Source organism: Chamaea fasciata, unplaced genomic scaffold (assembly GCF_029207755.1).
Source record: "Chamaea fasciata isolate MVZ Bird 193981 ecotype frontalis unplaced genomic scaffold, bChaFas1.0.hap1 SCAF_22, whole genome shotgun sequence".
In the NCBI taxonomy this organism is placed as follows: Eukaryota; Metazoa; Chordata; class Aves; order Passeriformes; family Sylviidae; genus Chamaea; species Chamaea fasciata.
The window spans coordinates 3850441-3871273 of record NW_027094107.1 but is presented as its reverse complement, the minus strand read 5'-3'; the positions used below and the strand labels follow the sequence as shown (position 1 = coordinate 3871273).

The window sequence follows — 20833 nt, the reverse complement described above, 5'->3', positions numbered from 1 at the left end:
TTGGTATTTTTACTTAAAACTATTACTATGTATGTAGATATGTCTTTAATACAATTTGGAACATCTTTATTTACATATTGTGAAAAATAATTATTTTATATAGGCAGTTATTATGTTATATAGTTTCCTTTTTAAATTAATTTCAACACTAATACTTTTATTGACGTGTATTCTAAGTTCTAAGAGTGGTTAGATTCCAGAAGCCTGAGGACTTGAGCTGCAAGTTTATTTATTTATTTATTTATTTATCCCATTTTTAACATATGTTAGTTGCCCTTTAATCTGTCCAAACACTAAAGAAAATTATCAAAACAAAAATGAAATCGTAAGTTAAATAGCTAATGCTGTTTTCTGATGTTTTGTTTCTAGTTTTTGATTCACAAGATGCCAGTACAGTAATTGGAAAGCTCACAGTGACAGTGGAAGCCCTCAATGCACTGCGTTCAGTCCATGAGGAATGCAAAAATGATTAGGAGGCAGGAAAGGGACATTTGCCTATTGAAGAAGTTCTTGCTCCCAGTGTAAAGATACACTTGATGGTTCATCAAAAATGAGATCTTTGTCATTCTTACAGTATATTTAATGTAAAATGTATATGAAAAAGATGCTTGATGTCCAGGTATAAAGTTTTGTACACTTTTCAGTCATTTTCCTATTTCTGAGGTCCTTGCTGAATCATACTTCACGCTCTCAACACTTCATAGTATAACAGTTTAGCTTAGTTCCAACAAAGCTTTGGTTTCAAATGCAAGCTTGCTTGTAAATTATCAGATACCAGTTGAGGGTAATTTGTTTAAGGAAATAAGTGATGATGAACCTTCAAACAGAAATGCTTGTAGATTCTTACTGAGAGTAGTTCTATCACAATACTCTGTCAGAATACAATCATTCATGTTAGAAGTGACCTCAGGTAGTTTTTAATCCAGTCACTGCAGGATTAGGCATTATGTTAGGCCATGTTGCTCAGGGCTGTATCCAGCCTGGTCTGAAAACCTCCAGGGATGGGGACTGCTTAACTGCTCTGGGCACAACCTGTTCCAATGCCTGACTGTTCTCATAGTGAAAAAATGAGATGCATTTCTACACATCACTTCAATCCAAATTGAAGCCTAAGCTACATCTAAGTGGAGCAGCTTTTGCACTTAATACACCATCTAATAATTTAATTTGGTTTGGTTTTTTCTTTAATTCTAGGGATGGCATGTTTGTCATTTGTTTCAGCCATTTAACATTTTGCACAGGAGTAAAAATAACAAAGCATTTTAGTGTTGACTTTCATGCTTTGCAGTATGCTGTCAAACTTTCATCCAGATTTGTGAAGCAGTTGACGAAAAATAGCTGTTATTGTTATCCGTGTGGTTTGCTCAGGTAATGTTTCTGTAGATTTCAGTGGTAAACAATTTGTTATGGTTTATTCCTGGGTTCAGAGTTTTTTTATATTAGGCATAGATTACTTTAAGAGTAAGGATATATGCAACAGTGAAAGACAGGTCTTCCACACAATTAGCAATTATTTGTTTCACATTTTTGTGGATTTGGAAAATAATCTATTTTCTATTTAGATAAACTGCCACCCTTGTTAAATGCAGAATTATTTCCATATGTATTAAAGTCATAAGAAGAACTGAGGCATTCCTAAAATAATGTTGCAAAAACGTGGTCCTTCTACTGCTACCAAAAAAAAAAATCAATAAACTCTCTTTTGCTTGTTATAAACCAGTGGTTATTCTGATTACCTACTCGTAAGTAGCTACACAAGCTGACAGCCTTTGACTTCAGTGGTAATGAACAACCAAACTTCACCTTAACACGAGGAAGAACTTCTTTACATTGAGGGTGGCAGAGCACTGCGACAGCTTCCCAGAGAGGTTGTAGAGTCTCCCTCTCCTGAGACATTTAAGACAATAACCTACCTGGACACTTCCTGTGTCACCTCCAGGTGATCCTGCCTTGGTGGGGTGATTGGACTAGATGATCTCCAGAGCTCCTTTCCAACCACCAACTATTATGTGAATATATTTCAAATCAGTGTCTTCTATTGAGGATAAGTAAAGGTAAGAGGTTAATGTGGATGGGCCTGTGAAATTTGCAGCTACATAAAAGGCCATTGCAAGTACAGTGGAGCCAGCCAGACTCCTCTCAGTCGTGGCAGACAGTGTAGAAGGAGCACAAAACCCAGACTTTGCAGGTTCAGTGGACTCTCTGGTAGGGTTTTGGGGAGAGCTTGTTCCCCAAGGGGCTGGTGAGCAGGGAGGGGATGGGAAGGGAGACATCGTGGAAGGTGTGGGTCCAGCTCGACTCAATGACCCTTCCAACTCAGGATATTCTAAGTTTCTATGCATAACACATTTCAAAAATACTATGAATCTTGAACATTCCTTCTTTAATAAAGTTCAAAGATGAAAGCAAATATATTAATAAAAAATACCCAATATTAATATATTTTTTTTTTTCCAGTTTTGGCCATGCTGTCTTTGTCTCCTTTTACTGTCTTCAGTACTAGTGTCATTGTCACAACTTTGCCATTTTCTCTTTCTTTCATCCTGCTTGGAGCACTTCAAAGTCACTTGGATGTGGCCAGTTCAGGAGAACTCTCTGCAATCTTGAATTGTGCAGTTTGATTCTGATAGGGAGAAATGGATAAATCTGAAGGTACTGCCAATAAGGAAATTGTTAACCCATTGGACTGTGTACTGCTACGGTAAAATATGGTACATTTAGAGAGGTAGAAACTTGCGTTGTTAACATTGTGAAAGAGGAAATTTTAAAGAACTTAGTTTTGCATGCATTATGACTTACACAGTTAAAAGACCAACAAACTATAAAATAACACAAAATGTTTGAGAATAAAACTATTTTATGACAATAATTAGTATAGTTCAGAAAAGCAGAAAAATTTTCCATGGCAAAGTTAGAACAGGAACATACCCTGATTTAAGGTTAAATTGCCAGCTAGTCCTCACATAAGGTAAACAAACATGGTATTCCTTTCATTTCTTCATCTCTATTTGATAATGTTTGTAACTGCAATGCCTATTGATACTGTAAAGGCATGTACATCTCCAAGTTCTTCAAACCTGGTTTAACCAATTTTAAAGCCAATGTGGAACAAAGCATTCCAACAAGGACCTTGAAAGATTCCCAAGTGAGCAACCTGCCTGGCAACTTGCCAAGGCAAGGTGAGGTAGATTTGTTAAGGCATGCTAGAGATGAGATCACTTTCTGTCAAAACTTCAACAAACTATCGTGTGAGACACACTGCAATACCATCCTCTCTGGCAAGCAGAAAATGGGATGAAATCAGTTGTGTGCTAGTCTGCCAGGTCTGGTGTCACAGTGTCTACTGCCTTGTTACTGAGGAGTAAGTTCATCAGCAAGCACAGAGGATAAGATGGTGCACTTGAGCCTTCCAAAGGGAGTAGAGGAGATGGGAAAGTTGGTACAAGCACCAGCTCTTCTCATGGCACAGCCTGGGAAGTTGGGAGGGCAGGCCCCCACTCCATAGGTAGAGAACAGATTCTTTCCGTTTTCCTGCTCAGACTGCAGCCAACAAGGGTAACTGATCCAGACTGCCCCCCTTCTGTATTTCCAAGGGCTGGCCAGTCCCCAGTCAGACTGGGTGAGCAGGACTGTCTGCAGCTGGTGCCTCACAATAAAGGCTGGGTTTATTCAGCCTGTTATAAATGGGCAGGAGGCAATGTTTCCTCCTTACTTGCCGTTATTGATTTCAGCTCTTAGGAAGGCGGGGTCTCGAGGGTGGCTTCCACTCCTCCTGCTGAGACCTACACGGCTGAGGAGGAGGTGCAATCCATTCTGCAGCTCTCGCCGCAAAGTCAGAGTTCTCCTCGCGGGAGTCCCAGAGAACTGTCTTGGCTCGCACCGAGCCCAGGGATGTCCCGCTCTCTAAGTACTCTTGAAGTTACAGCGAGAGACAGGAGATTGTCCATACATCCTTCTGGGTGTTGCCAGTTCAGTGCTGTCCTTCGCAGATCTAGATTCTGAGTTGGCTCGTTTCCATTAGGGGTTTTTGATATTGATTTAGTCCCATCATGCACCTGGGCTTTGTAATTTACATACTCGGGCTGGCACTAGCGAGCAGGGGGCGTTAGCGTAGGCAGAGAGTAGCCTGAGGGGAGGCGGAGAGTAGGCAGAGAGTAGGATTCTGAAGGACAAGTCCGGAGCAACAGGGCGGAGAGGAGACGGAGTCCTGCTGAGGAAACTAAAATAGGAGGTACGGCAATGTTGGGGGAGGAAACAGCAGCAGTCTTACCTAACGGGGAAGTGACAGGAAAAGTTAGTAGGATATTTAGGGCAGAGAGTACAAAAATGAATACAAACAGTTTTTAATACTCTTGTTACAATTTTTAAACTAACTTTGACCTTGACTTTGTAACTACTTTAACATTTCAGAGTTGTTTAGACTTCATTTCTCACAAGTCCAACCAGTCCACAGACTCATCAGATCCAGAAGCTTCTTAATGTGTTTGGGGAGTGTCGTGGATTTTGTAAAGAACATATTATTCTATTCCATCTGAGTAGAGCAGAAATGCTTATCTTTGCCCAAATAGGTCAGTGTTGCTTATCAGATGGTGGAGAGCTACTTATCTTTCTTCATTGTTTCACTACTCCCATGGGGATATCTTCTGCTAATGGACCATTAAGAGCTCACCAATGACATAACACATTACATCGAATTATTGTAAGATGCTCCACACAGAGAAGAGGAGCCAAACCATCTTAACCTAGATAAAAAAGAGCCACAGTGCCACTAGGTATCCAGTTTTCCATCAGATCCCTGAAGGAAGACCAGACCCATCTCACCATTACTGGACCCTTTTTCTTCAACGGGACCATCTCTACTCCAACAGAACCACATCTGCCACTCCAGGAGGGCTGACTTTGAACTGCTTTCAACACCCTGACCAACAGGGTGTCAGGTTGTATTTCTGACTCTATCAGGGTTTTCTAAGATTTCTTGTTTGTTTGTTTGCTTGCTTATTCTTCTGTACTACATCATCTGTATTTTTATATCCCTAGTAAAGAACTGCTATACCTATTCCCAAAACCTTTGCCTGACAGCCTTTTAATTGCAAATTTATAATAATTTGAAAAAGAGAGGGGGGGCTTACATTTCAAGGGAGACTCCAACCCTCCCTGGTAGATACCTGTCTATCTAAACCAAGACAGGGAGTGATGCACAGGTTTCCACCTGAAGAGACCAGTTTCCTAGCTTTGTGGAATATCTCAGACAGAAGAGATTAGGGTGATAATGGTCCGATGTCTTGTAGAGGGGAAGTGAAGTGTGGGGTGTCATCATCTACTGCTGTGAAAGTAAATCACGAAGGACAGACCTACACAGGCATGTGAAGGTTTAGGCCCCGAACTTGGGCATTGGTGATTGATTTTTCAGGTTTGGTTTTAGCACATTACAAACTTCTGCTGGACATTCTGAATTGAGAAGAATTGACGTTTCCCCACATACATTAGCTGTATGTGAAGATGCTGTTGCTTGTGTGGTTGTAGTCCAATGAGGTCAACTTGTCCCACCTATTGGAACACAGTGCAGGAGAGAGCTTTGTAAACTTCAGCATTTTAGTTTTCTTAAGCTCTCTACCTTTAAGGTATTCTTGCAGGAAGAAAATAGTTAGGTTTCATAGATCCTGTTGTTAGAGGATCCTGAAATGTCCTAATACTGGCTTATACAAACATTTTGAGACCTGAGGTAAGCACTGTTTTTTGCAGAAATGCAAAATGCATTCAGCTTCATAAAAACTCTTCCAAATTTTTAGCACAAACTCACCACCTCTTGAAAGCCAGGGTGATCGTGAAGTGAATGGTTGTTCACTGGCAAAGGAGTAATAAGAAATGGAGAATTTCCAGAAAGCTCTTGATGCCTAAAGGAAAAACAAGCTCAATGTCTACCACATACTGCTTATCAGAGTGCAGAGACTTAACTCTTGGGCTGTAATGGGAATATCCAAGAGGACAATTGAGATATTAGCAACAGGATTTACATTAAAAAAAAAAAAAAAAAAAAAAGAAAAAAAAAAAAAAAAAAAAAAAAAAAAAGGAAATATACCCAAAGGCTTAATTTTTGAGCAATCCTCCTATGTGCATGCACAAAAGGGTACTAGATTTCACCATGGGAGTTCAGCTTAAATACTGAATATGGGGTGTTCAGACTTCCATTATAACAGGTTTATAACTGTGCATTCATATGTACATGACAGCTGCCTGTGCTTGTAGACATGAAAAACTTGGTGGGGTTAGAAAAAGACTGTCTCTGTTGTCAGATTTTGTTTCCCAGGGACTTCCCAATTGTTAGTACAAAACTCAAGGTTCAGTATGTTCTCATGGTCCTGAATTTTGCAGAAACAAATAAAGAATGGAAAATTGAAGCTAATTAATTATCTGGCAAGCTAAACAAACATTAAAATTAACTGCAGCCTGTTGCAAGCCCTCGGTAAGCATGCAATGACATGATGCTGTTTTGATGAAAGACCTCAAGATTGCTCTACTGCATCAACTCACTTTCTTCATACAATTTTAAGAAATTATAATCATAAGGTTCATTCACTGTGATCTTTGTTACCTGTCCGCAGGAGAATCTAAGTCAATGTGGTGTTCAAAATGATCTGTACAACTGTCTGGTTCTGGTGAGTGCGAACTCCCTGGAAATAAGACAACAATGTAATGACTATTCAGTTATGACAATACAGTTAACAAGGTAAAAACCGCAGAAAGTGTCATCTGCAGTGTGCTAGTAGATCCAAGGCAATATACAAAGGTATGGTGCTATTTAATGACAGATAAACAATAGCATCATCTTACAGCTTGAAAATGTTCCTTTCTCATTTATTCACTTACAGAAGCATAAATCAGGGCTGTTGAAGTACTCAAGAACAGCACTGTCACCCAGTTACAGACATTGGTGATGCTTCTGGTTTTAGGAACCACAGATATTCTGCTTAAACCCATCAACTGCTCTGTCGAGCCTTTGAAGGAAGCAGTGACACAGGAGGAACAGGAGTCCTTAATTTTCTGGGTTGCAAATTATGCCTGATTGTTGGCTTGCTTGCAGATTTTGTTCCATATACGTAAAAATATGAATATGAATTTGAATTTGATATTCTTTAAACTACAATCTCATCGCTTTAAACAAAAGTGCTAATAACTCTGTGGCTTTAGTATAAAAATGATCCAAGAGCTCAATAGTGGCTGGCCATACTGAATCAATTTTTTCTGTAAGACTGCAAGGTAAAGCTACACCCAAATTCCTAAATGTAATCTGGCATGAAAACCTGGATTGTTGTTTTCTATACAGCAGTGTCTGACACAGCTTGCAAGTTATGCTGTTCTAAACCAATCTAATGTATTCTCTTAGTAAGCAAGAAAATTCAAGGACTGAATCCTTCCCTATGCAAAAGCCACAGGAAGTCTTTGTTTCTTACTAAAAAAAATTTCCAACTACAAATTGTTATCTTTGTAAAAGACTGTAGGATTCAAAACTGTTCTTTAAAAAGTTTAAAAATTTACACTTAAGCTTTACCATTGAGACTACGAAACATACCCCTCCAATACTGCACGGTAATTGGTCTTCCATACAAACAGATACCATCCAACAGAGCTTTTGCATAAGGCACTGATACTTTGTGTTTAAAGCAGACATATCCAAAAGACTTAGGTTTTCCGTCTTTGTCCTCACAAATCATCACTTTGGTTAATGGTCCAGCCTGAAAGAAATTTCTGTTATTTAGGAGAGACTGACACTTCATTGTGTTTCGAATATTTCATTATTTCTCTTTGGTCATAGTCAACAACCGTAAGTTTCTTACTTGAAAATGTCTCTCCACATTCCCAAAGTTCAAATTCTGAGCCTTCTACAAACAAAAATCAGCTCCAAAAATGTTAAAAGGGAACCAAACATCAGCTCATGTTTAGTCTTTCACAACCAAAATTTTTATTATTTTTAGAATACCATACCATAATAATTAGCTTCCCAAAGGGGAAGACTAATTTTCTGACTCCATAACAAAAGTTACCTTCCTGTTCATAAATAAAAATATTAGCAGTTTAGAAGTAGTAGTAGATTCTTGCTCATCATTTGATGGAGGGGAAGAGCTAGAGGTCAGGGGTGCATGTTTATGACCATGCCATAGTAGGAATATTGAACTGGATATTTTCCAAGACAGGGTAAGACTACAATGAGACGCATAGGCTGTTGCAGGAAAAGGGAAACCTGAATGAAAATAAGGTAAAACGGGGGAAAAAGACAAGTTACTGGGATGACCTTAAAACCCAGATAAAAGCTGGCAGTTGGATGGCTGCTGCAGATTATGCAGAGGAATAACGCAAAACTGTGTTCTAAGAGCATCTTTATCACTTTTGCTTTTTGTATTGTATTACTCATGTCCTCTAAGAAGATAAACTTTCTTAAGCTCATATTTACAGTTATAGAGCAGATTAATATTTAGTCTTGAAAACAGGTAGGAATTAAGCTCGGGCTTCAAAAAGGTGTTTCTACACTGTCAGCTGAAGGGTCGGAGTTTGAAGGGACCTCTGGAGAGTATGTTTTCCAACTGAACATCCCATTGGTGGAATTTTTCTTCTTGAGAATTAGAACAGCATTTCGATATATACAGGTACCCATCTGCTACCTGCAGGAAGAGCTCGTAGAGGATCTCCTCCCTGACCCGGCTCTCCAAGCTCCCCACGAGCAGAGCCTGCTCCGCCGCCTCGGACCGCCCCGGCGACGACATAGAGCCTGTGGGAGCCCTGCGGGAGCCCTGCGGGAGTGCGAGAAAAGCGTCCCAGCTGCAGCGAAGCTGCGCTCCAGGATGCAGTGTGAAGGGCCGGGCCCGGCTGCAGGCAACGCTGGAACGCGGGTGGGCGGGTGTCGTGTCTGTGACACCACCCCCAGCACCTGTTTGTTCGTTCGGTGTGGAGTAATGATGGTAAATACAAACATGGAGGTCTTCTCTTCTATTTTTGCCACTGAATCTTAAGTCCTAGCAGGGCTGACTGGTGCAAAACAAACCGACCAACCCTGAAAAACAATCCACCTTCCCAGACTAGTATTCACAAGTGTGTTCACACCATCCACTCCTGCAATTAACATTGCAATGAGCCCTTAATGTAGAAGAGGCTGCTAAGAGAGCAAGTGCTCAGCCCAGGAGCAGAGAGAGAGGGTCTTAACAGATGGAACTTCATTACAGTCATACAGAAAACCTATTTTGGCACTCTTACAACGTTGGCTTGAACGGCAAAAGTGATTTTAAACCACGGAACATCGGAACGACGGACTGACCTAATCTCTGCAATGAACTGTTGGATTTGTTCAGTCACGGCTGGGCAAATGAACAGAGTCTTTTGCTCCTGATGAGCTTCCAATGGCAGCAGGTCACAGACAGAAAACCAGGAAAAAGAGTGTACCCAAAGCACGGCTGCAGGAGCAGCCCCTAGTCAGGGGAGCACTGCGCTCACCGCACAGTGAGAATTCCTGATCCAATCTTTTTTCCTGTAGAAACACCAGATCAAACACTAACACTACCAGTCACACGCTGTTGTGACATCAGTCAGCCAGTTTTCCTGAGCATCTTTGGTTCTCTATAGTGATAGCAAACTCAGCTCCCCCAGACAATTGGGCATGGAGCAGCTGCTGTCTCCCAGCTCCCATTAACCTGCAAACACTGCTGAAGGGCATCAGCTGAGACAAAAGGAGGCCCACCTGCACACCTGTATCTCCCTGCTTGACAGGACTGGGGCTGGGCTGAGAACTGCTCTGACTATAGAGCCAGCCGGAAGTCTCCAGCACAAAGGGACACAGGCAGCAGAAGAGTTACTCTGCAGGAGCTGTTTCTGCCAGACTGGGCTTGAATTGTGCCAGGGTGAAAAATTAGAGCATTGATTTGTGGAACAAGCTGCATTGCCGAGTGCTAACAGAGCCCAAGAGCTTGTCAGACAGAATATATCACCCCTGTGGATCAAAGTAAAAAAGTTTTGTATCATCGGTAGCCTCAGGGAATAAATGAGAATTGAGCACATGAAATGCACAGCATGAACTCAATACCTGTGTATGTGTGTTGGAGATTAATGCAATTATTGATACGTGTTATAAATGATTGAGCCAACCCAAAAATCAAAGAATTTATTTAGCAATTTCCGAGATCAATTTTGAAATGCCACAATAAATCAGGACAACATCTATCGAACGTTGGGTGGACAGTGGAACGGCCGCAAGGGTGCCTTCCAATCTTGCCCACAAATGCTGGGTCTCAGTGTACAGTTTTTATACAGTTTTTCTGCCCAGAGGCAATGTCGATTGAAAAGTCTGAATATTCATGTATTCTTTTATTTCCAAGTGAGGTTTTGAAAGGATTCCCTGGTGAAATGAAAAGACATCCCAAAAGTCCTCCCAAATCTTCTCTTTGGGGCACTTGATGTACTCATCTCCCGGATCCTCCACCACGATTGATATCAGATTCTTAAGCAGCCGTGAAGTGTGGTCCACCCTTGATGAATGGGCCATCTCCAGGCTTGCTTTACCGTTTCTGTTGCAAATTTTGTGGTTATCACAGCTGAACAATGGACTTTAGAATTTTGGAGACGCCCTCGAGTTGCTTGAGAGAATCCAAGTTTTAGTTACAATGTATAACTTTACCACGTACAGTATTTTAATACGCGAATTTATACACTGCATCTATTACAGTACGTAAATGAACCAAAAACATTAACCTGGCAGAGGAGTGAGGCTGTTCATTCCTATGACCTTGCACTGCAGGGAAGAGTTCGAACCTTTTAACTTTACCAGCATTCCCAAACTTTGCATGGAATCAGTTACACTGCTATTGAAGTATAAATTTATTCCCCTGCAGAAAAGGGGGAGGGGGGGGCAGTGTGCGGGGTGGGGAAAGAGTACAAGGCACTTCACAATACTGTGTGTATTTTCATGCAGACCACTGTTATTGCAATAATATCCATAAACAAACATCAAGTTTCCCTCAAAAGAAAACGAAATGCAAGTAAAACTTTAATGCAATAATCTTCATAATTGTCAGACGGCTTTGGAAGGGTAATACTTCTGTATTCTGCATCTCAACACACAACAGACAATTTTAAAATTAAGGCTCAGACCAAGAAACCCTAATCTCTGCCAGCAGACAAGTTCCTAAGAGTATTCCCTCGTCAGGGAATACAGAGAGTGAGCGTATTACAATTCATGGCTCAGGACAATTCCTTACCAGTCACTAAAGAAATTAACTTCAAAATAATCTGCAACCATTGTAAAATCACTTTTGCCCAACCCATCTGTCTCTACGTTTATAAACATCGAGACAGAGAGAGCAGAAGAATTACAGGACTGAAGTAGAGCAATCGGAACAGAGAAGAAGAAAAAAAAACAACCCAGCAGGAGGCAGCAGGCCAGAGCAATAAGAAAAAAAAAAAAAAAGAGGAAGAACAGACTGATACAGAAACCAGGCAAGGGACAAGGAGTGAGAAAGCAGGATAGTGTAAAGGGAGAAGGACACTGGAATAGAGACAATGAGAGCAACAGAGAATAACAGAGATATGAAGAACAAGAAAAAAATAGGGCCAGACGGTGAAGTAATAAACATTACTTAGGGTTGGGAAACAGCAAAAGGATCAAAGGGTAATAAATGAACAGCGTTATAGATGGGTAATGTGGTGGTTCGCTCTCTCAATTAAGGGATGAATATTATGTGTATGTAACAGAGAAGTTTTACTGATGTATAGTTATGTTATTGCAACTTGTTGTGTGGATGTCCAAATATTCCCCTTTCCCCCGCTGTATGGTTGCCAAGGGACAGCCTTGGTAGTCAGGACATGTGGAAGGAGGGCGTGTACCTCTACCCCTTGCGTGGGGCAGTTGGGAGGAGGGCTGGCTTGTTAGTAGGAGGCACGGCATGGCAACACTTGACTTTCAATCAAGTTGCAAGAAAGCAGTCTCCACCAATGAACGGCAAAGAGTTGACTGACAGACTTTAGGTGGGGCCAGGGTTGCCAGATACAACCCTCAGGGGTAAAAAATACGGAGCAACCGTTTTGTAAACGAGCTCGTGGCAGGAGATACACAAAAACCCCCAGTCATTAACGACCATCAGTTTCAGCCATCACCCCTGGAACGGTCAGAGACACCTGGTCTGGGAAAAGAGAGATAAGAATTAGCATCCAAGGTGAAGAAATCCGTAACCAATAAGAGTCAAAATACTAAGAACTGCGTGACTTGGGAATAATGAACATTGAACCAATGAATTTCTTTGGGTTTTGACTGTATAAAATACGTGAAACATCTAGTAAAGAACTGTGTCATGGAATGATTTACTCTGCACAACCCGGGCAATGTGTGGATGAATTGTTTTCTGCTGCACATCCTGGCCAGAACAACATTCTCGCCAGAATAAAGTAATGCCTTGATTCTCTAACACTAAAAACTTCGTTTTTCCCGCAGTTTCGGTGACACTAACGACCCACACAAGCCCCAGGCGGGTGCAGTCACTGGCATCGCCCGGCAATGCTTTGGCGACGAATGGATACTTAAACACTCAGTGTGGCCTCTGGCAGAGGGAAAGAAGCAGCAGTGACCGTTATTACTGTAGATCCCTTGCACGAACCTCTCATCCTGCAGGGGCTTCTGGGGACACCTTGACGGCCAACCTGCTGCTGTCACGACAGGGCTGGGGGCGACCAGTGGACACAGGGCAGGTTTCAGGGGTGATGCTGGAGCAGCAGCATAGGATGAACAGGGTCGGTGGAGGCTCAGGGGAGCACTGGCGGGGCTCACGGAGCTTCAGCCCGGGGTTGTGGCTGCCTCCACTCGGGCCAGGAGCCGCGGCGCGTGGGCTGCAGCTTCTTCCCCACCATCCCAGGCGGCCCCGGGGCGGCTCTTCCGCACCCGCTGAGGCTGTCATCTCACCGCTGCCGCGACCTCATCCCTCATCCGCCGCTGCCACCGCCGGGGCCCGCACCCACGCCGTTCTTGGTGCTCTGCCACGCCGCTCCCGAGCACCCGCGCAGGCACCAGGTACACAACGGCCTGCGGGCCCGAGGGGCACTCACACACTGGGTGGCAATGGCAGCAGCGCGCCGGCGGTACCGGCGCCGCAGTTCCGCGCTTTGCACTCCGATCGCCGCCGACATCGCTCCTGTGGGACGGCAGCGGCGTGTCCCTACCGGGAGCCGGCTCTCACTGCGGCCCCACACACACGGGTTTAGCTGCTTGCCTGCAGCTCGGCATTTTGGCCAGGAGGTGGCAGCAGAGACAAAACACCTTTTCTCCGTCAGCGCATTTGCCGCTTTCTTGGCCGCAGGAGCAGCTACTGGCCGGACGGTGGCGCCCGCGAGCGCGGCTCGGCGGCGTGGCAGGCCGGGGAGCCGCGCGGCGCCACCGGGCGGGGGCAGAAAGCGGGAGGCAACAGCCGAGGAGCGGGAAAAGGACACGCAGGCGTGGAGATACACGGGAAACGCAAGATGACAAACGCCAGGATCAACCCGCGATAATGCTCGACAGACAATTCATTTGGGATAACCCACACGAAGCAACCTAACCTGGCTAACTGACCCACACTGGATAATCCAGTGCAATGCCCATCCTCAAATTACGAACATTTCACCCCAAATTTTCTCAATTGTTGGTTTCATTGCCATTTTGGGGGGTTTTGGCTAGTACAAAAATTGGGGTTTACTTTCTCAAATATTCAATTTTGTAATTTTCTGGAGCTTTTTTACAACACAAAAACCAAACGGTTTTTGCTTTTGGCTCTGTGCACGAAAATGTGGGAATTTTAGCCTTCTGGCTGCTCACATCTGTGCATCCCAGGACAGCCCAAGCACCAGTGCCCACTGCCAGCACCATGGATGTCCCTGGACATGCTGCTGCTCTGAGCCTGCACAGCATCCAGAGGGAGCAGCACAGCAGCGACACTTGAGGAAGGGGAGCACAGCTTTCCTGAGAGCTAAACACTGTCAGAATGCAGCTGGCTGCAGACACTTCATGAGGCTCAACTACATTTCACCATGGACACCTGATGAAGCAAATAAAAGATGCCAGTTTGCCAGTCGTGCACATCTGTGCCCCATCCATCTTGAAGACGGGCTCACAAGGCCAATGTAGGCAGGCAGAGCAGGAGAGCCCCCAGGGCTCCTCTTCTCCAGGCCAAACAGAGCAGAGGTTGTGCCCTCAGCCTCTTCTACGCCTCCATCACTCCAGTTCCTCCATTGGCATTGTTTCAGTGCCCAGATCGGCCTGGACCTGGTGGCCCCAGCCTGCACACTGTGCCCAGGCACAGCCTTCCCCTCCCTCAAGTGCCTCCTGCACCCTTGCTGGCACAGCCCAGTTGTGCAGCTGCCCGTGCTGACCGGGCACACTGCCCACACCTGCCCACCTTGTCCTCCAAGGCTATTCCCAAAGTCACAACTAGTCCCCAGCTCCCTGGCTCCTGCAGGGCATCAGCCTGGTGCTCAGTGACTCCAGTAGCCCATTCCCCTCCTGCTTAGTCCAGGTTGTCAGTGTAATCACTTGCACCCTCCACCTCCAACAGAAAAGACACAGAAGAGTAGTCCTTGAGGGATCTCCTCAGTGCATGGCCACCAGCCAGGCTTGGACATTTGGGTTCCAATATCCTTGGAAAGTCAACACAGCTGGGGTAACCCTTCAAGCTGACATGGTACCACTGGCTACAGGAGAGCCCAGATGGCTCTCCCCACACCCCTGCTTCTCCTGCATATCCAGGAGCATTTGTGCCAATACCTTCCCAGGGACAGAGCAGTCTGAAAGCTGTCCCACCCTTCCTCCTTGCCTTTCTGGAATATAGCTGTGGTAGCTGCTCAGATTGATGGGAGTTTTGCCAGAGAAGCAAGATCTTCTGAAGAACAGGGCCTGGCACTGGCAGCATGCCTCCCCACCCTAACCCCAGGACGCTGCCCAGCCAATCAGAGCCATGTAGTAAATGGTTTAATTAACACAGACAGCACCAGAGCCAGCCTGAGCTGAACTTCATCCGCTGCTCTGCTTGGCCGCCAGTCTCTTGTCTCTCTCTTCAGCAATGGTCAGGCGGATGCCCTTTCCACGGGGCAAGGAGATCCATGGCTTGTTGCCCTGCAGCAAGGGAGAAGAAACCACATCAGGAAACCCAGACAGCAACACAGCTCTGCCTCTAAGGGGGGAAGCAGCAGAAGCCCACCCCTGGCTCATGTTGGGTCAGGTACACATGGGGGCACTGGTGCAGCAGAGGCCCCTAAGGAAGGTGCCAAGGATGAACAGGTCTACAGGTGTTTTCAGTCACATCCGTGAAGAATGTGTTGCAGCCAAAACCAAAACACCACCCCTCTCCACAACCTGCACAAAGAGCCCGTCAGGGATGGTTAAACAGCAGAGGCTTTGTGGAGAACACTCTTGAGTCACAGAAGCTTCCCAGATTACACCAAGGTCTGAGCACTGCTCAGCCCCCAGCTCTCAGGTTTCAGGGCCACTTCTTGAAAACATCCTCATTCCTAAAGCTGCAAATGCTTCTACCCCTTTGCAGAGCAGGAAGAAATACAGGGAGCCAAGTCAGAACTGAGGCCAGCACTGAAGCTCCACTGTACAGGAAGACAGCTGCCTAAGGAAACACCAAGGCTCTCTGCCTCAGTCAGCAGCCCCACACAAGAGAGAACCCCCCACCTGGTGCTGCCATGGCCTTACTTTGCCAATAACAAAGATGTTGGAGAGCCTGGTGGCAAAGCTGTTGCCGTTGGCATCCTTCACATGAACCACATCAAACGACCCAGGGTGCCTCTCCCGGTTGGTGATCACTCCAATACGGCCCAAGTTGGCACCACCAGTCACCATGCACAGGTTACCTGAGTAAGGGAATACAGGTGTGACAAGAGCTGGCACCAGGTGCTGTGAAATCCTTCCACCTCGGTTCTCTGCCCATACCAAACATTCCCATCCCACCTGTGCTAGCACTGCTCACAGGTCTGTGACTGAAACCATCTCTCACCACCAAGAGAGAAGCTGAAGCATCTCCCCTCCAGCCCACTGCTTCTACCCGGTGCCTCAGAACTGCCAAGTCCCTGCCAAATGCTTCCCACTGCCAGGACACAGAAGAATCCCCTGCTCCAGCTCCAGGTGGACATGCTCCTGGGAAAGAAACCCCTTCCCAAGACTGACACCACTGCCTCTCCAATTCAGAGCAAATATGCCTAGCATTTAACTTCCACACTGCTCTCCACAGTGGGAAAGAGTGCAACCCTTTAATGGGATGAAAGACCTACCTGTGTCAAACTTGATGAAGTCTGTGATCTTGCCTGTCTCCAGGTCAATCTGGACCGTGTCATTCACCTTGATGAGGGGGTCTGGATAGCGGATAGTGCGGGCATCATGAGTGACCAAGTGAGGGATTCCTTTGGTGCCCACAAAGATCTTCCTCACCTTGCACAGCTTGTACTGCAAACAAAACCCAACACCATTCAGCTGAGGCAGCGAGCAATGCCATGGACTAAGGAACTCTTGTAGTCCAAAGAGCCAACAAGCTGCAGAACACCGAAACACTCAGGGCTCATAACACGAGCCCATGGTATGATCTGTCTAGTTCTCCGCCTCAGTAACAACTTCTGAACAGCTGCCACGCAGCTCTGCTACAGCCCCATCCAAAAACACCTTTGTTGTTGGGAGCAGCAGCCCACCTAAAGCTTCAGACTCCCCACAAACACTGGCTGCACTTCCACAGGAAAGTCTTTACCAGGGCAATTTCTTTATTTTTCCCCAAAGCCCGTGGGCACACGACACAGACAGAGGCTGCATTTCTCCAGAACCCGAGAGAGATCTGTACCCTCCAGGGCACTGATTTCCCTCCTGCCTGTCACTCTAACTCCCTCGTAGCCTCTCTGAACCTCACGGATCAACACAGAGTAGTAGTCAGAGAAGCACATCACAAGGAGAACCACACCACAGCACAGCCAGCTCTGCCATGCACACAGCTACATGCCTGCACAGCCTGCCTTAAGGAAGGAGATGCAAAGCAGAGCACAGCCTCGCAGCTCAGGCAACACCATGCCTAGTTTAAGAAAATGCATGAGGAACTTAACTCCCCAGCAGCCAGGGTTGAGTAGGCAGTTTTGTTGTCCTGGAAAGAAGTCCAAGGCTTTTACACCACAGGCAGTTTCATGTTTCTGGTCACTGTTAGCTGGCAAAGCCAAGACTCTCCTCCACCCCAAAACTCTCTAATCCAGCCCATGCCAACAGCATCATCTAATTCCAGCACCAGACAATGCACCTACACCCATCTCTGAACTACTTTCATGTAACCAAGAGATCTCCCCCCAGCACAGGCTTCACCACAACCCTGAGTGCTCCAATCTCAAGTGCAGCATGGCCTCAACTGTCAGGGAAGAGAGACATCAGTTCTCAATCAGATGCTAAAGAGGAAGCACTGCCCCAACCAAACCCAACTGGGTCCACACTTACACCATATCGAAGCTCCTCACCTTGGCCTCCTCAGGTGTGATGCGGTGAACAGCAAATCGGCCCTTGGTATCATACACCAGGCGGAAATGCTCACCTGTCTTCTCAATGCTGATGACATCTGATTGCAGAGAGGGACATATAACAGCAGCTATTATCAGCTCATTACCCAAGACCCTAACCTGGAATCAAGCTCACATTTAAAAAGAAACAGAGACTGCTGAACTACACTTAGGTTGTGACTGATGAGGTTGGGATCTACCCTTGACCACAGGTTCACATCTTTTGCTGTGACAAACTGCAAATTAGCAAAAACTGCCGAAGGCTGGAATCTGAAGAGCAACTTACCCAGGTCAAGCAGGCACTTACAGGCCACAGGTATCTGACTAAGGTATTCGTTGCAGTGCCCCATTCCAAACTAAATAACAACTGCTTATACATATATTTTCTTCAACTCCGGCAGGGAAACTTTGCCCCTCAAATAATGCCAGCCCCACAAAACACTCCCCCGCCACTGTAGAGGAGCAGCCTAAGGAATTGCCCCAAACCTACTCACCCATGAAGCCTGCAGGGTAGGTGATGTCAGTGCGGACTTTGCCATCTATTTTGATGAACCTCTGCATGCAGATCTTCTTGACCTCATCTCCTGTCAGAGCATACTTCAGCCGGTTGCGCAGAAAGATGATGAGGGGAAGGCACTCCCTCAGCTTGTGTGGCCCTGTTGATGGGCGGGGTGCCTGTGGACAGAAGCTTTCTGCTGGAAGCTCAAGCAGCATCGACCACCCCAGAGAAGGAAACCACGGTGCCAACAACTCCCACAAGAGCACGGAAGGGCAGCAGCACAAAGTGAAGCTGCCACTGCAGGCAGCGACCAGCTGAAACTCTCTGTTCTTGGTATTCACAGCGGTTTCCCCCATGTCTTCCCAGCCTCACAAAACTGCCCCCAACAGAGCATAACCATCCATCCATCCACTTCCAGAGCACAATAGGAAGATTAAAAGAGAACAGCCAACGACCCCATCACATCCTCTACAAACGGGGGAAAACGAATACTATTCACAAAGACCCCAACGTTAAAGAAATATCTTCTGCCCTGTCCAACTGGCCCTGTTCACCGCTCGCCCCCGCGCAGCACCCTAACACTTCCCCTGATGTGACTGCGGCTGCCCCACCTCCGACTCCAGTCCCAACCCCAAACCCAACCCGACCCCAGCTTCAAGCCCAAACCAGGCCCGCACTCACGAAGACACCCGTCAGCTTGTCCAGCATCCAGTGCTTGGGTGCAGCCACACGCTTCAGATGCTTCTTGGGGCCGCGGGCCTACAGGACGGGACGTGTTATGGGGTGTGTAATGGGCCGCCGCCAGGCCCGCCCGCCCCCCCAGCCATCCCTCCCCGGCACCCTCAGACTACTGCCCCTCGGACCCTAGCGCCGGGCTCCCTCCCGCGCTTGTCGCCCCAAGGGGAGTGGCCATAGCCCGCGGTGAGCGGGGGATGGCGGCGGATGGCGGCGGGGAGAGGCGCCACGGCGCTCTCACCATGGCTGCGCTCTGCCGAGAAAGGGCTGGTGCTTCCGGCCCGCCGCGGAAGAGCTAAGCGTGTCGGCAGCGACGTGCGTCGCCCCCTGGCGGCCCGGAGGTCCACGACCGCCCGCGAGCTGACGGCGAGATCGGGAGGGCTTGTCCCTTTCTGGCGGCCCCGACGGGGACACCCCGCTCCGAAACTCCCCGCTTCTAAGCCGGGCACCGTGTCCGTGGTCGTCAGCTGGTCATCGCTCATGGCATGGGACAGCCCGCCGCGTTCTGGCCCTGCGGTCTGGGAGACTGTGAGTATCGGGAGCTGAGCCAGGGGTATCACCTGTGCCGGGACCTCTCCTTGCCCACACCTGTGCCTTCTCCCTGCCACGGCCCCTCCCAGGGTCCCCTCCTGGGACCCCACGCAGCCCCCAAACCTAACGCCGGGCCTTAGCGCCCACTCCTGAAGACAGTTCGGGGGTCAGGTGGTCCCAGCTGCTCTCCCAGGGAGGCCGACGTGTCCCCACAGTGCTCCGGAGGCCCCGGGACAGTCCCAGCCCCCCGCACCCTGCCCGGCAGCCCAGTGAGTGCAACAGCCCCGCATCTAGCACGTCCCCGGAGCAGTGCTCCCGAAGCAGGGTGTGGCTGGGACAGAGGTCCCATTCCCCCGGGTGACACTGTCACCGAAAACGTCGGGATAAATGAAACTCAGTGTTTAGTTTAGAGAGCAGCATTACTTTATTCACAGTGCTAGGTGCACAGGGGAAGCTCCACCTATGATACATGCACACTTTCAAAACTTTTCACTATTTAGACACTTCAGCACAGAAATTAACGTTCATTTGCTATAAAATACATAGTTCTTGTGAAAAACGATGTTTACTTTCTATGTAAAATTTAAAAAATAAATTTAATAAAATGGTAAGACAAGAGAGATTAAAAAAAGCAAAGTACGGCCAGCGGGGTGACTTGGCACTCAGCCAAGTCCACACCCTGCCATATCAAAGTCATACTTTAAATACCCTTTCTATTGCATCAGTCTGTTGAATATTCATATTTTTCTATAAACTGGTTTCTATATTTCAGGAACTGTCTGTATGGCCTCTTCTTGGGTCCGCCTTTTTATAGCATGCGTGTTTCTTGTCCGTGTCTTCGTTATCACCTCCAGTTTGGGCCTTGGTCCGTGCTTTCTTTAGATGGTAGATGCTGATAGTTGGTATATCAATAGCAGAGTCTCTTTTTGCATGTTCACTGGATGTTATCTCGACCAAACCGACAGTTCAAGCAAGTAGCAGAGTCTTTTTTACATGTTCACTGGATGTTATCCTGGCCAAACAGACACTTTAAGCATACTATATCAGCTAATACCACTATGCTTACTTCTCTTTACTAATAGCAAAAGTAAAAGAAAAACTTATAGCCTTACCACAACATTATTACTCATATAACACACATCTTGTGGAAAGCCAACCCTATAATACATATGTATAACAGTTCTCTTCATTAATTAGTGTTTTATCTTCTACTGGTTATAGATTTCTTGCTTCTCATGCTAATTAGTCTACATTTGCAGTCTTGTTATCTTACCATCTTTTTCCCAGATAAGACAATTGTTGAATTGTCTTTGTTCATTTATCTTTGGGTTCTGCGAAATGTCCTTGTAGTCTACAAATTCTGCATTCTGTGTGTCCAGTTTCAGCAATGTATCTCTCCCATGCTTAGTCCAATGAAGGATATCAAGGCTGGTTTAGCAAAACTTGAAAGTTTTAGTAATTTTCCCAACCTGTCTTCCCACAATAGCAGCTTATGACAAACCTTGCTAAGTGTTTGGCTACGGTGGAAAATTATACTGTTCG

At 46.3% G+C, this 20833-nt stretch overlaps 3 protein-coding genes across 5 annotated transcripts in view; 1 reads left to right on the top strand and 2 right to left on the bottom strand.

Moving 5' to 3' along the window:
* The window catches only part of LOC136300197 (protein fantom-like), a 44041-nt gene extending 38986 nt beyond the window's left edge, over positions 1–5055 (top strand). For all 3 annotated transcript variants that reach the window (XM_066202414.1, XM_066202415.1, XM_066202413.1), the window contains 2 exons: positions 370–2054; positions 4411–5055. In XM_066202414.1, coding sequence (XP_066058511.1) covers positions 370–473 — 104 coding nt within the window. In that variant the 3' untranslated portion in view covers positions 474–2054; positions 4411–5055. The remainder of the gene's footprint in view (positions 1–369; positions 2055–4410) is intronic.
* On the bottom strand, positions 1800–8759 carry RBM11 (RNA binding motif protein 11). Its single transcript, XM_066202316.1, is given in 10 exon segments — positions 1800–1887; positions 2470–2544; positions 2546–2578; positions 2580–2655; positions 2658–2696; positions 3950–4088; positions 5801–5894; positions 6593–6671; positions 7571–7733; positions 8658–8759. Coding segments are annotated over 10 exon segments (888 nt in total).
* A 6190-nt stretch (positions 8760–14949) lies between these two features.
* On the bottom strand, positions 14950–19025 carry RPS4X (ribosomal protein S4 X-linked). Its single transcript, XM_066202362.1, has 7 exons — positions 19002–19025; positions 18707–18784; positions 18021–18201; positions 17488–17585; positions 16276–16447; positions 15701–15858; positions 14950–15115 (listed from the first exon to the last, which is right to left on the bottom strand). The coding sequence occupies exons 1-7, from the start codon at positions 19002–19004 to the stop codon at positions 15014–15016; spliced, it is 792 nt and encodes a 263-aa protein (XP_066058459.1). The 5' UTR covers positions 19005–19025; the 3' UTR covers positions 14950–15013.
* Positions 19026–20833: the final 1808 nt, after the last annotated feature.

Bases quoted from the DNA above. Each gene is read 5' to 3' on its own strand.
- RPS4X (XM_066202362.1), bottom strand. The intron at 17,586-18,020 runs GTGAGTAGGTTT...CTCTGCAATCAG, and splicing joins CTACCCTGCAGGCTTCATGG to ATGTCATCAGCATTGAGAAG. The intron at 15,116-15,700 runs GTAAGGCCATGG...CCCTTGCTGCAG, and splicing joins ACATCTTTGTTATTGGCAAA to GGCAACAAGCCATGGATCTC.